General features: G+C 41.4%; 1 protein-coding gene across 1 annotated transcript; it reads right to left on the bottom strand.

Moving 5' to 3' along the window:
• Positions 1 to 1,182: 1,182 nt before the first annotated feature.
• Positions 1,183 to 12,762, bottom strand: coil (coilin p80). Its single transcript, XM_039825641.1, is given in 8 exon segments — positions 1,183 to 1,615; positions 4,385 to 4,473; positions 5,542 to 5,611; positions 5,696 to 5,743; positions 6,861 to 6,950; positions 9,613 to 10,006; positions 10,008 to 10,613; positions 12,376 to 12,762. Coding segments are annotated over 8 exon segments (1,596 nt in total). The 5' UTR covers positions 12,627 to 12,762; the 3' UTR covers positions 1,183 to 1,567.
• Positions 12,763 to 13,269: the final 507 nt, after the last annotated feature.

Raw genomic sequence — 13,269 nt, 5'->3', positions numbered from 1 at the left:
ATATGCTCAATTCAATACATTCACACTTCAGCCTTACTTGGTCTGGGATAATTAGTGGATAATGCTGGCAATTAACAAAGTTTTAAAGTGATATTTCTGTGTAGTTGACATTATTGAATCAGTTTGCTGACTTAGACCATTTGTGTCCGTTGGCTACAAGTGACATTCAACAAAAGTCACAGTGAAAATTATTAGATACTACTTTCTAATAACTCTAAACAAGTCAGAGTATACAGTGTGTCGCAGTGGAAAAGTGACAATGTTAGGTTTACTTAAAAACAGTCAGTATACAAGCTTGATTTCTGAGCTTGCTGTTGGTGTAAATTTTTCTCCCACAATGCAGTGCAAAAAGGAGATTGAGTTGGTTCTTGCGGCTGCATAGAAAATTAAACTAGGGATGTGAAACAGCTCCAGAAAGATCTTATAAAACTAAAATAACCATTTCACTTTTGTGTTGAATTCTCACAGTCCCAGTTTGATTTAATGCTAGACACTAACATTTCCTGCTAGCATTAAATGGCAAATGTTGGACACAGCAAGTGGAGTTTAATATTTTGATGTAGGACATCTAAATTTTAACGTACCATCTCATAACTTAGACATAGGAATTCAATATACTTTTGACTTATCTGTAATTTGACTAACTATCTCTTACAGGGTTTCTGCAGGTTTCACCAAGTCAAATTTAAGACTTTTTAAGACCATTATGAATGATATTTAAGACCTTTATCGCATCAACTAAGCCCTGAATTCAGTTTTTTCAAGCCAAGTATCGCTAAACTTGCACTTCCCCATAGCTGAAGAATAAAATCCGTTTTATGTCTGTGGTACAATCCGAAAGAGACTCACGCCAATAACATGAAAGCTGATTGGCTGCGATATAAGTTGCATGTTGGTCTCATTTGTAGTCGTAATACAGAAAAATTATATCTGGACTAGCTGAAGAAAGAACTACAACCCCACAGAGTAACAAAAAAAAAAAAACTTTATTAAGACCGGTTTAAAATTATTTAGGACATAGAACACAATACTTGAGCGAATTTAAGTCTTAAAGACCCCACAAAAACCCTGTCTTGCTACCTCTTTTCTAGTTTTAGCATTCCTACCATTTTTTTCCTTTTCCTGGCAGAAATGGCCTTCTGTAAAAGAAAAGGTTTCCACATTAAAATAATACAATAGACATCTTCCCTAAGAATTTTTATTAGAAAAAGGGTTTATACAAGACTGATATCCACAGTCACATCACTGTACAAAACATAAAACCATAATGTTGCAGGCCTCATTCCACCTACATACATAAAAACTGCATTTCATATCTAACACTGAGTCAATGCAACAATTGTAGTCAATACTTACACCTGCAGTGGCTCTTCTGTGCAAAGCGATGACATGTTTAGATGTACAGAGAAGAATGTATAATCAACCTCAATCACATCCCTTAGCTGTCATTATGCAAAGTACAGAAGTGACTCTCTCCAGTTTAACTTAGGAACTGAAGTACAAGATGCAAGATTCTGAAATTAAGTCAATTAGAGAAAAGGTGTACACAGTCAGTGTTTAGTCCCATTTAAATGATCAGCCTTGGTTCCAGCAGCGAGTCCCACCGTTCTGTCACCTGTAGGGGGGAAGAGAAGACGTTATTTTAACTATGATTACAACAGGATAGTACAGGAAACAACTGACTAACAACCGCTACTTTCTGCAAATTAAGCCGTTTTTGTCACGCCCCCACTTTCTCCTGTTTGGATGAAAAGAGGGGATCACTGGGTGAATGCGCTCACTCAAAGTACAGCGAAGGGGGCTCAAAACCTGGGCTCAAAGACAAAACAAAGGCTTTGGCTTTAACTGCTTTTGCTGACTGCCGGTGTCACTGTAAGGGACACACACTATTCAACCCCAGTAGCCTCGTTGTTATTTAATACAGTAAGGCACTCCAGGGAATAAGCTGGTGGTTGGGGACCAGTTTGTTTTAAAGTGCTCATATTGTGCTTTTTCCCTTTCCTTATTGTTAAAATAAAAGGAAACATCCACTGAAAATAGGACATTTCTGGAAACAATCTATGATATGCAATATTATTCCTGCATTTATCTTATGAGGAGAAAAAAAAAAGGAAAATGTATAATCAAATGTTACGCCAAACACACATTTGATTAATCGCAGTCTTCACGATTAGCTTATCGCATTCTTTCAAAGCTTAAAAATCGTTCAGCCCTACATGAAGCCATGCCTCATCAGGTTGGACTCCCATGGAACGTCTCTCAAACACCTCAGGGTGAGTTGCACCTATTGTAGAAATACGCTTATCGGCTTTCTTTCTCAGAGTAAGAAGAGAAGATCGATATCAATCTCATGTCTGTGCGTTTAGTACAGGACAGAGCCAGACTAGCTGTTAGCCCCTGCTCCCAGTCTTTATTGTGTTTTGAATGATTTGCGGTGGGGAGGCTAGTCTTTACGCACACACTGTGTTTGTAAATCATTTTTCCGGTTCGCGCACGTATTCATTTTTAGACATAACGTTTTTTGATCCACTAGTCTCGATAGCAGTATTGATAAGCTCGGACGTTATTGATTTTCGGGGTTTTGAGAAATTTGGAACCCGGGTCCCTAATAGAACCGCGTCTCGAGACCCATCCCTAGTCTTTATGCTAAGCTAGGCTAATCTGTATGGCCCGGGCTAAAAACATCACAACAGACCTCACCCATCCCCATCATGGACTGTTTTCTCTGCTGCCCTCTGGCAAGATGTTTCGCAGTAAGGGGTGCACGATTCTGAAAATATCGATTCAATTATCGATTTTCAGGCTCAAGATTCGATTCAAAATCGATTTGATTCAAAAACATTTCTCGATAAAAAAAAATAAAAAATAAAAAAAAGATTCACAGTATTTAAATGTAGTTACTTTTCCCATGTGATTGCAGCAGACCTACAATTAAAATAAATAAATAAATAAATAAAAAGTGATTTTTGGAATTCTATGAATCAATTTTTAAATCGGTAGAGCTTGAATCGCGATTCGAATGTGAAACGATTTTTTTGCACACCCTTATTTCACAGCATCTGGCGCAGAACGGCCAGATTGTGCAACAGCTTCTTCCCACAAGCCATCAGACTCTTGAATTCAAAATAACCCCCCTTAATAATCCCCTGCAGTGGGCCTCAGGTGGACTTATTCATAAACCTGCAATACCAGTATCTATTTTTCATAAATGTGTAATAACTGTTTATTTATATCCTGCCCTAGCATTTGTATTTATTTCTTTTTTAAACATTTAGTTTTTAGTTAAAGCAGTATTTACCCATCCATCCATCCATCCATCCATCTAGGCTAACCACGTCCTAACACCAGAGGCCTGTACTACGGAGCTAGATTTGGCGTTAACGAGGTAACTTCAGGTTCAACCCAGGGTTTTGTGGATCACTTGTTACCGGGTTAAATTGCCACGGTAACTTATGCTGAACGCTTAACCTGGTCGGGAGCAGGTTATGTTGGAGATTAGAGATCAACCGGTGTAAAAGCACCGCCTACGGACCAATCAATACTCGATTGATAACGACGTCACTGTTCTTAGAAGATCAGATGGAGCTTGGTGCACAGAGAGAGCGAGGTGTGCTCAGAAAAGTTAAAACATTTAGAGACTGACAACCCCGTTAACATTCCCTGATGGGTATTTTTATGAAAGATATAGATTTTCAGCGGAGGGAATTACATATTGGCTATTTATCGGCTTCTTGAGCCGTGCGTTGCACATCGGTTTGAATTATGTTTTTATATTTTTTAATCACGATCGCTTACCACTGCCAGGGTTGCAACTGATAATATAATAGGCTAAAGCAACGGCAGTTTATGGAAAGCAAAAGTGTAAATATGGTCAGATCTTGTGCCTGACTGATGGGGAAGTGATATGGATAAGCGTTGATTTACGCATAACAGCGTCTGCTTTTTTTTTGCCAGCTTTCCTTCCTGCATTTTGCCTGTTAAACCGTGTCTGTATTCTTCATATTTATGTAGAATTATAATTTGCTCTTCTTATTTAAAATATGCGGCTCTGGTAGATGTTTGGTCGTGCTGTGCAAATGCCGCCTCTTTTATGTGAACGTGCGCGTCACCGGATTGGGAAACCCTGGGTTAATTGAACTAGTAGTTAACCACCGTCGTGATACAGCTTATGCGTGACCACGGTTGTTAGGTTAGGTGAAGCCGGGTAACTGAAATCAATCCAGGGCACGTTGATCTCGATTCGTAGTACAGGCCCCCTGGTCCGTACAGACACACAAGACTGATATCGATCCTTTTTGGAAAGAAAGCATAAGGTTGAATTATTCCTTTAAGAAGTGCCGTTTAAGAGAATAGATTCAAAAAAGATGAACTTGCTCAGGCTTACCCGAGAGCCTCTGGACACTGCATACTCCACGCTCTCCGAGCCATCTGCGTTCTGATAGACCAGGTCAAACTTGCCAGGCTCTACAGGAGCTGAGGGAGAAGAGGCATGTTAGGAGTAATCAAAAACGCGTGGAACACACTGGAAAATCCACTCTGTTCGTCAAGTCAATTACATTTTAAAATTCCCTGACTTTCCATTAGGAATTCCTCTCAAACTCCATACGCAGTGAGAAACCCATAATAACCATAATACTGTATATCCATGGTAGGCTTACAGTTATTTATCAATAGCAGCGATTCTAACATCCACTTATTTAGCTAGATGCTGATCTTTCTGGCTATGAATGGCCCCATATTATAAAAAGTGAGATTTCCATGTCTTTTTTTTTTTTTTTTTACTATAAAGTAGGTAGAGGTGCTTTATAAAAGCTGTGAAAGAATCAAAACGCTTCATTCATTCAGAAACGACCTGTCAGGACTTCCGTAAGGTTGTTATGTCACAACTATACTGTATATAGGTAGAAAGTGCTGCTACAGTGTCGTTCCAGTCGTTCCCCGGCTGCAATGACGGTGCAGAGACTCCAAGAGTGCAGATGCGAAAGACCAGGAAACGCTGACCAATCTGAGCAGATTGGGCTTTTTCGAGAGGGGGGAATTTAAAACCGAATTTAAAACGGATCGTTTCAGACAGAGGGTGAATACAGGTATATTCAGACAGACAGTATGAGAAAAAGAATGTGTTTTCTGAACATTAAAGCATGTAAACATGTTCTAGTAGAAACCCAAAATACAAGTATGAACCTGAAAATGAGCATCATATGGGGTCTTTAAAATACATTTTCCAGTGGAGCTTTGAGAGGAAAACCGATTTCTTTGTTCCCTCTTATTTACAGATTTCAAAAGATAATTTTTAGGGCTTTTATTGCTTTTTGATTAGAGCTGCTGAAGAATGACAGGGAAAGGGGGACAGGGGGATTAAACGTAGAGAAAGGGCAGCGGGATGGACTCTAAACTCAGCCGCTGCCAAGGACTCAGCCGACATGCATGCTGTACTGGTTGAGCTAGAGGCCGCCCCGGCAAACCGATCTTTTGAATCTTGACATACTAACTTTGAAATATGATTAACATTGCATGTGTCCGTGGTGACATGACCCCTACCTTGAGAGGCATTAAGCAGTTCCAGCTCAATCTGCTTGGTGGTGAGGTCAAAGCTTACAATCCTTCCCTCCTAAAATGTAAAGCAACATGGTTGGTCAGTAGTGTGGCAACTCCAGTAAGTAGCTCTCTCCGAAATCACAACGATTCCACTCACCTTATACTCTGATACCTGTGGTGTATAGTTCTCCGTTAGCTCCAGTAACTGTGAGAAGACACACACACAGACACACACACACACACACACACACACACACACACACAGACACACAGACACACAGAACACACACACACACACACAGACACAGACACAGACACAGACACACAGACGTCAGCTCTACTGGTGGGGTATCCACCAGTATATGCCACGTTTTAGCCAGACATTTAAAAGGTCCCATGGCATGAAAATTTCACTTTATGAGGTTTTTTAACATTAATATGAGTTCCCCCAGCCTGCCTATGGTCCCCCAGTGGCTAGAAATGGTGATAGGTGTAAACCGAGCCCTGGGTACCCTGCTCTGCCTTTGAGGAAATTAAAGCTCAGATGGGCCAATCTGGAATCTTCCCTTTATGACATCATAAGGGGAACGGTTACCTCCCCTTTCTCTACTTTGCCCGCCACCCACAGCTGCCCAGAGAATTTGGCCCGCCCATGAGGAAATAGAGCTACAACCGTGGCCGCAAGCTGGTCAAGGCCACACCCCCACCCTCTACCTTGCCCCACCTCTCTCCTCCTCAATAGCATTTAAAGCTACAGACACAGACTGGCTCTAGTGGCTGTAATTCTGCACCAAGGCTGAATTTCGGGAACGAGACTTCAGATACAGTATTAGGGGACCACTAAGGCCTATATAAAAGAGACTTCAGATACAGTATTAGGGGACCACTAAGGTCTATATAAAAGAGACTTCAGATACAGTATTAGGGGACCACTAAGGTCTATATAAAAGAGACTTCAGATACAGTATTAGGGGACCACTAAAGTCTATATAAAAGAGACTTCAGATACAGTATTAGGGGACCACTAAGGTCTATATAAAAGAGACTTCAGATACAGTATTAGGGGACCACTAAGGTCTATATAAAAGAGACTTCAGATACAGTATTAGGGGACCACTAAGGCCTATATAAAAGCATCCAAAAAGCAGCATCTCATAGGACCTTTAAGAAATCTGGTAGAGCTTCTCTGTTTGTTTAACATTTTTGTCAATGAGTAGATTTTCCAAACTGAACAGTGGCAGCAAAGCTAAACAGGAAGTAGGCATGCAGTGTCAGTGACAGAGCAGATAACACTGTAGCTAATAAAACTGGACAAGGCTTACCTTGAAGGCAATCTTCTGCCCCACCTGTGGAGGGGCGGCTAGCAGGGGCATGGAGCTGTAGTCCCGTTTGGGAGCAGCTTCTGCTGCGTTCTACGTACAAGAACCCAAGAGATTATCAATATCTTTTTCATTACACAGTATTTCTTCATGACAGCTCACACAATGACCATGTTTCAATGTACACCACAGATGTAATTGTAAGATAAGAGGATAATGTGACAGAGGCTAACCCTATTCTCAGATTTAACTGCCCGTTCACTAAACCCCACCCCCAAACAGTGCTCGTCTAATCCTAGTTTAGCAACCGTAACTAGGCAGGACTGTTCTGGATTTCTCCACATTTTGAAGCGGTGTGCCTGAGGTTGTAGTAAGAGCAATATTTTTGGCTTTTTCATTTTTCAATTATTTTGGCTGCGTTAATGCATTCGGCATAAATATATAAAAGGGTGTGAGTTTTTTTTTCTTCTCAATTTTGGAAGTTGGTCCTCAGCTACTAAAATAAGTCTATGATTAAATTGTGTCGCCAAAATACACTCCGACTCAAAATTGTCCCCATTGAAACCCATTAAAAACCCTTCTTTTTTTTTAACCCCGGCCATTAAAGCATAAAACCATGCCTTCTATTATCTCGGGTTTTCAATATTCAGCTCTGGCTTGAAATGTTTTTACTATTTTCCACCAGATTGAGCCGTTTTCCCTATGGGGCAAATATGTGCTTGTTTCCTGGTTCCCACTCAGGACATTGCTGCTGTACTATGGAGCACTGCAGTGTTTTATACAAAGCATCAACGTCAATTTTGTTGCCAACCATTGACATATCCCAGCCTGTGAAAACATAAATCCGTCTAGCATTCAGTTAGTCTATATCCTTTCGCGTTTCCACTTCCGGGACTGCAGGAAATTACGCCGGATGCATGTATTTTCCGTTTCTTTCCTCCTTCTTTGCGTTGACATTTTTAAATTCTGTGGATATGTGAGGACTATGGTTAACTGCTCCTCAGATCTCTGCAGGGTAAATCCAGACAGCTAGCTAGACTATCTGTCCAATCTCAGTTTGCTCTCGCACGACTATTTTGCAGTGGCTCCGTCCGGAGCTTAGCGATTCTGATTGGTTTAAAGAAATGCCATTAATCCAGAGCATGTTTTCCTCCCATCCCCGAATGCTCGAATCCTCCTTCTGCACGCTTTGGAGGAGGGTCTGGCAAAGCGAGACTAGCATTTAGTTAACAGTAAATAAATCGTGTTTTTAAAATCAGAAAAAAACACCAGTGGCATTATGTAAACAAACTGGTATTTAAAGGGTTAACATTCTTTACCACCATTAACATTCTAAACTGCATTTTTGCAGGATGGGGCTTAGGGAACAGTCAATTTAAGCATCTCTCCAGACTAACCATTTTTTCTTTAAAAGGAGACACACAGAGCGCCTTGACCCTCAGGCAGTGGTGTAGTCTACGTGATACTCAGCATACACACTAAGAAATCTCCAGCATTTCCATGTACCCACTGAAAAATGTGCAATGATATGCTACAACATATATTTGTGACAGAGCTTTCACTTCTGATATCTGTATTCACAAATATGGGGTCGAGTCATGTGACAGCAAACTAACACGGCAGAACATGCAGGGAGACTTCTCTCATCTTTCATCGACCCGCTCCTCGCTGAGCGCGGTGTGTAGTGTGTGCGTAGCGAGCTCCACCTACACTAACGCCAGTATCCTCCCTTCACCACACATTTAAGACAAATATACAGTGCTCAGCATAAGTGAATACACCCATGCTAAAGTTGACAAAAAAAAAAGGAATACAAAAAAATAAATAAATCATCTTTTGGAAATGTATCTTAATGCCTAAATTAAAAGAGATTGGCATGGGGTACTTTTCATAAGATCATCTCTCAATGCAAATCAAACCAGCTATTCGGCTAACTGAAATAAAAGGTAGGTATGGTGAAGGGTATGTGATGATGGGGGGCTATTTGAATTCCAAAGGCCAAGGGAACTTTATCAGGATGCATAGTATCCTGGATCCATGAAATAACTGAAACCGAAAATAATATAATGTCCGCAACACTGCTTTAAACTCCCATATTTAATACATGAAATAACTGGCCTTTAAAAATAAACATCTGGTTGGGAAGTGATTGAAAATGTAAAAAAAAAAATACAATCTCTGTATAAACAACAGCATTTGTTCTTGAAATAAAAAAATATATATATAAAAAAAAAAAAAGAAAATAAAAATCTGCCTGCCTCTATGGGAATTTAACATAGGGGTGTACTGACTTATGCCCCCTGTATTTTAAAAGGAAGAACATTTATTTATTTATGATACATTATTCATTCACAAAAGAAAAATGGTGTCCTTAAAGGATGGATTTTTCCTCATTTGTTTTTAATTAAAGGCATTAAGATCAATTTCCAAAAGATTATTTTTTTTATTCCTCTTTTTAGTCAACTTTAGCATGAGTGTAGTCACTTATGCTGAGCACTGTACGTAGCCTATTTTATTTTGTCCTCGTTGCTTTGGGGTCAACTTTTGGCCCATTCTGAGCCAGAAAAAAAAAAAAAAAAAAAGTGGTACAGTATACAGACTACAATATATTAGACTACACCACTGCCCTCAGGATATGGTTAGCATCCAAAATCAGTAACTTTAAATAGTGAACTAAGCAGGTATTGAAATCAAAATGATTCAATCATATGGAAAGTATCCTACAACTACTATCACACACATAATGGGTACATACCTGGAGGACCACTGACATGTTGGTCAGGGAATCAGTACGACAGGACGGCTCCGTGGCTCCGTTATAGCGGAACTCAAAGCTGCCGCTGTTCCCTCTGGCGACCCCTCTGCCTTCACCCCTTCCGTTCGCTCCAGGACCACCGTTCCCGGTTTGTCCTCGGCCGCGGCCTCTCCAAGGCAGCTGACTGCCCAAACCGTGGCCCGGCCGCTGCATTGGCCGCCGGATAACCAGCTTGATCTCCTCTTCGCTGTCCGAACTACTAGACACCTCCATTTTATCCTTAGGGGCCACCGCTACCCCCGCAGCCTGTTTCTGGGCACCGTTGACTGACTGCGGGGCAGGAAGAGCCTGCTGAGATGTTGCGCTATCGCTCAGTCTTCCTTTAGGGGTTGTTTTTTACAGTGTTGGCCTCATCAGAAGAGGAGTCGGTTTCTAAGGAGGATGACGAAGGTGGGTGGGATTTTGTCTGGGTGGGTTTGGTGGTTGGAGGCGCCTTGGCGACAGCAGGGGTGGAGGAGGGTGTTTTGGGTGCTGGTTTTTGGGCAGCTGGCTTTTTAGGAGCTTCGTCCTTATCACTACTGCTGCTACTGGAATCTGAAGAGGAAACATTCTGTGTTTTTGCTTGGCCCGCTGGGGGCTTCTTAGTGATTGTAACTGGCTGCTCTACACTCGCTGTTTTATCTTTGGTAGAAGCAACTGGTTTGGGGGTGACAGTCGGGTCATTTTCCTCTGCCTTCTTTCTTTTCTTCTTCTTCTTCTTCTTCTTTGTGCATTTTCCTTGTGACTTCGTATTCCTCTCATCACCTGACGCCTGCTTGGTATCCCTCTCCAGGCTCTCCTTGCTCCTTTTTTTACTTCTTTTTTGCTTACATTCAACGCTCAGTCCATTTTCTCCTGGCCCATCCTCCTCTGTGGGTCTGGGTCTCTTTCTGCGGTTTTCGCTTGCTGTATCTGGACAGCTGCTGTGCCCATTCACCTGAGCCAGACAGTCCACCTTCACCCTGGCAAGTTAAGAATAAAGAATGAAGGAAGGAAGGCTCATACATGTTCAGAAATATACTTTTTGTCACCTTGCCAAGAGGCTGATGAAAATATATCAATGTCAATGTTGAGTGTCAAAGTTCATGCAATTCTTGATCTTGGAAGTGCCATTTGGCAAAGGAAAATCTTGAGGTCAACTTGCTAACTTTCTCCAGTGCTTTCGGACCTTTAAGTCACAGGAAAGCTGAGTAAAACTGGGAAAGTCCTGGGAAAAGCTGGGAACCCTGGATGAAGTGGCATGGACGAACAAAAAGGAAAGATATCTTAATGCATTTCATTTTTGTGCGTCAGGGCACCTCCCACCCTCTGTAAATGCACTTTGGCTCCTCCAAGTACCCAAGTTTCCCAGGATATACTCACGGGTTTTATCAAACAGTCGGGTAGGAATGTGAGGGGGAAACAGTATACGTGCAGTTTAGTGTCCCAAATTCCCCACACAATGTCCTTAATTATGAACCTGCTAAACCACCTGTTTAACAGGTGTTTGGGTTAAGGTTATGGTTAGGGTAAACTGTCTCAAATAAGATCCTCATAATTTGGGACACTCAGTTTTTGGAAAATAATTTAGGACACTAAACTGCACGTATACCGGTATATCAATTAGCCTACCCACGGAGCGTTGCCTTGAATTCATTTAGAAAATCATGCCTCCAAGGTGGAAAGAGAATGTTACGACACGCAGTATGAGAAAGATAAAAAAAAATTTGAGCATTAAAGAAAGTAAAAATGTTCTAGTAGACCCAAAACACAAGTATGAACCTGAAAATGAGCATGTCTCCTTTAAGAACAGAACGTTCATTTTTAGAAGAACTCTACCAAAGCCTATTTTTGTAGAAAGCCTTCGGGGCCCCTGTGGGTAGAGTCCGAAATTAACTTTTTGACAAAGTTGGCGGTTAGATGAAAGAATCCACCGGCCAAGCATATTTTTTTAAACCGGTGAAAATATTAAATTGCAACTTGAATAACAAAAAAAAGAACTTTCTGGTTGGGGTTGCACAGCTGCTGTTGATGTTAATGATTAACCGTTTAACCGTTACCTGACAATGAGAATCTTAACCGATTAATATCCTACTACCAATTAGGCAGATAAAACGATATCATTAAAACAATTGTAAATGAAAAGGTATTTAAAAACGTTTTTGCATGATAAAAAGTAAATAGGTGGATTGTCAGTTGTTGTTTTTTTTGTTGTTTTTTTGGGGGTAATTGAAACAACACTGGAAAGCCCAATGAGGCAAATTTGTGAATATTTGGCTTTATAAATAAAATTAGCTGTGGGTCCGTGGCCCCACGGTGGAAGTTATCGGGCTGAATTAGAAAGGATGCTCCATGCTTGTCTGTGCCCGGGGCGCGATATTACGATTCCCACTATGGCCACGCCAAAACCCGCCCTTCAATTGCATTCACACACTACTATTGGCCAGGCGTCCATGCTTACACGTACAGGTCCTATCCCCTGACCAATCCCCTAACCCTAACCTTAACCACTCGAGGTGAAATGCCTAACCCTAACCAATCAAGCTGCTTCGTAGGGCGGGTCTTGGCGTGGCCATAGTGAGATTCGTAATTTTGCGCCCGGGGCCCCCTACAACTTCATGGTGCCTGTTCGAGCTGAACCGAGAACTGTTAGGCCACATACACCTGGTCATGTATTATATATCTATGGTCATGTATAAACAGGTGCAGCCGGGTAGGCTACATTATCAATAGAAGCACGCGCACCTGACGCTGTCGTTATCCCGCACCACGTAGACGCTCTCTGTGTGCGGCAGGTAGCAGTCTTCTATAAAGAGGTTGAGGACGCTTCTGCGACTGAACTCAAACTTCTCTCGGATGACGCTCTCCATATCCGCCACCACGCGACATGTGTTCAAGTCCACGAGCAGCCAGCACATGCGGCAGTCAACGACAGCCGGCGGCGGGTAGTCAAAGTGTAAGCGCACGCGGATAAAGTTGTTACTGTGGACAGCCATGACAGCTAGCTAGCTACTCACGGATGTATAAACAGCTAGCTAGCTAGTTAGCTACCACACCAAACACACCAAAACACCATAGACAGTATATAAGCAAAACACCCCTGGTGTTCCGCTTCTGCCGGTAACAGGAATAGTATTTCCGACCGGGAGTTTCAGAACAAGAGTCCCCCCCGCGAAAAACGAGATGCTACATGAGGTTTATTCTAATTAATAAATTTGAACATTACATCCATCCGTCCATGGGATCACTAGAACTACTTACCTTAGAATCAAATACAGTTTATTAACATCTCTTTCAAATAAAAAAATAATTTTGAAGAATAAAACGTTTAACCGGAAGTACCCTATCTAAAACCAACTCTTTCACAACACTGCCCTCTGATGGCGCGGAGGCACTACTGCTCTCAGGAGACCGGACAAAAGCTGAATGCAAGAAACCAGGGGAATTGTAGTTCATTTGAATGCCTTCAATAGTAAAAAAAAAAAAAAACAACTATATATAATAATAATAATAATAATAATAATAATAATATTATTAATAAATAATAATAATAACATTGTTCCTAAGCCCTGATAATGTAAACATGCGGAGTTTTGTCCTTCCCAAGGTCCACATTACCAGAGAGCATTACGCATTCTT

The sequence above is a fragment of the Perca fluviatilis genome, chromosome 15 (assembly GCF_010015445.1).
Source record: "Perca fluviatilis chromosome 15, GENO_Pfluv_1.0, whole genome shotgun sequence".
Taxonomy (NCBI): Eukaryota; Metazoa; Chordata; class Actinopteri; order Perciformes; family Percidae; genus Perca; species Perca fluviatilis.
This window is presented reverse-complemented; position numbering and strand designations above follow the sequence as displayed.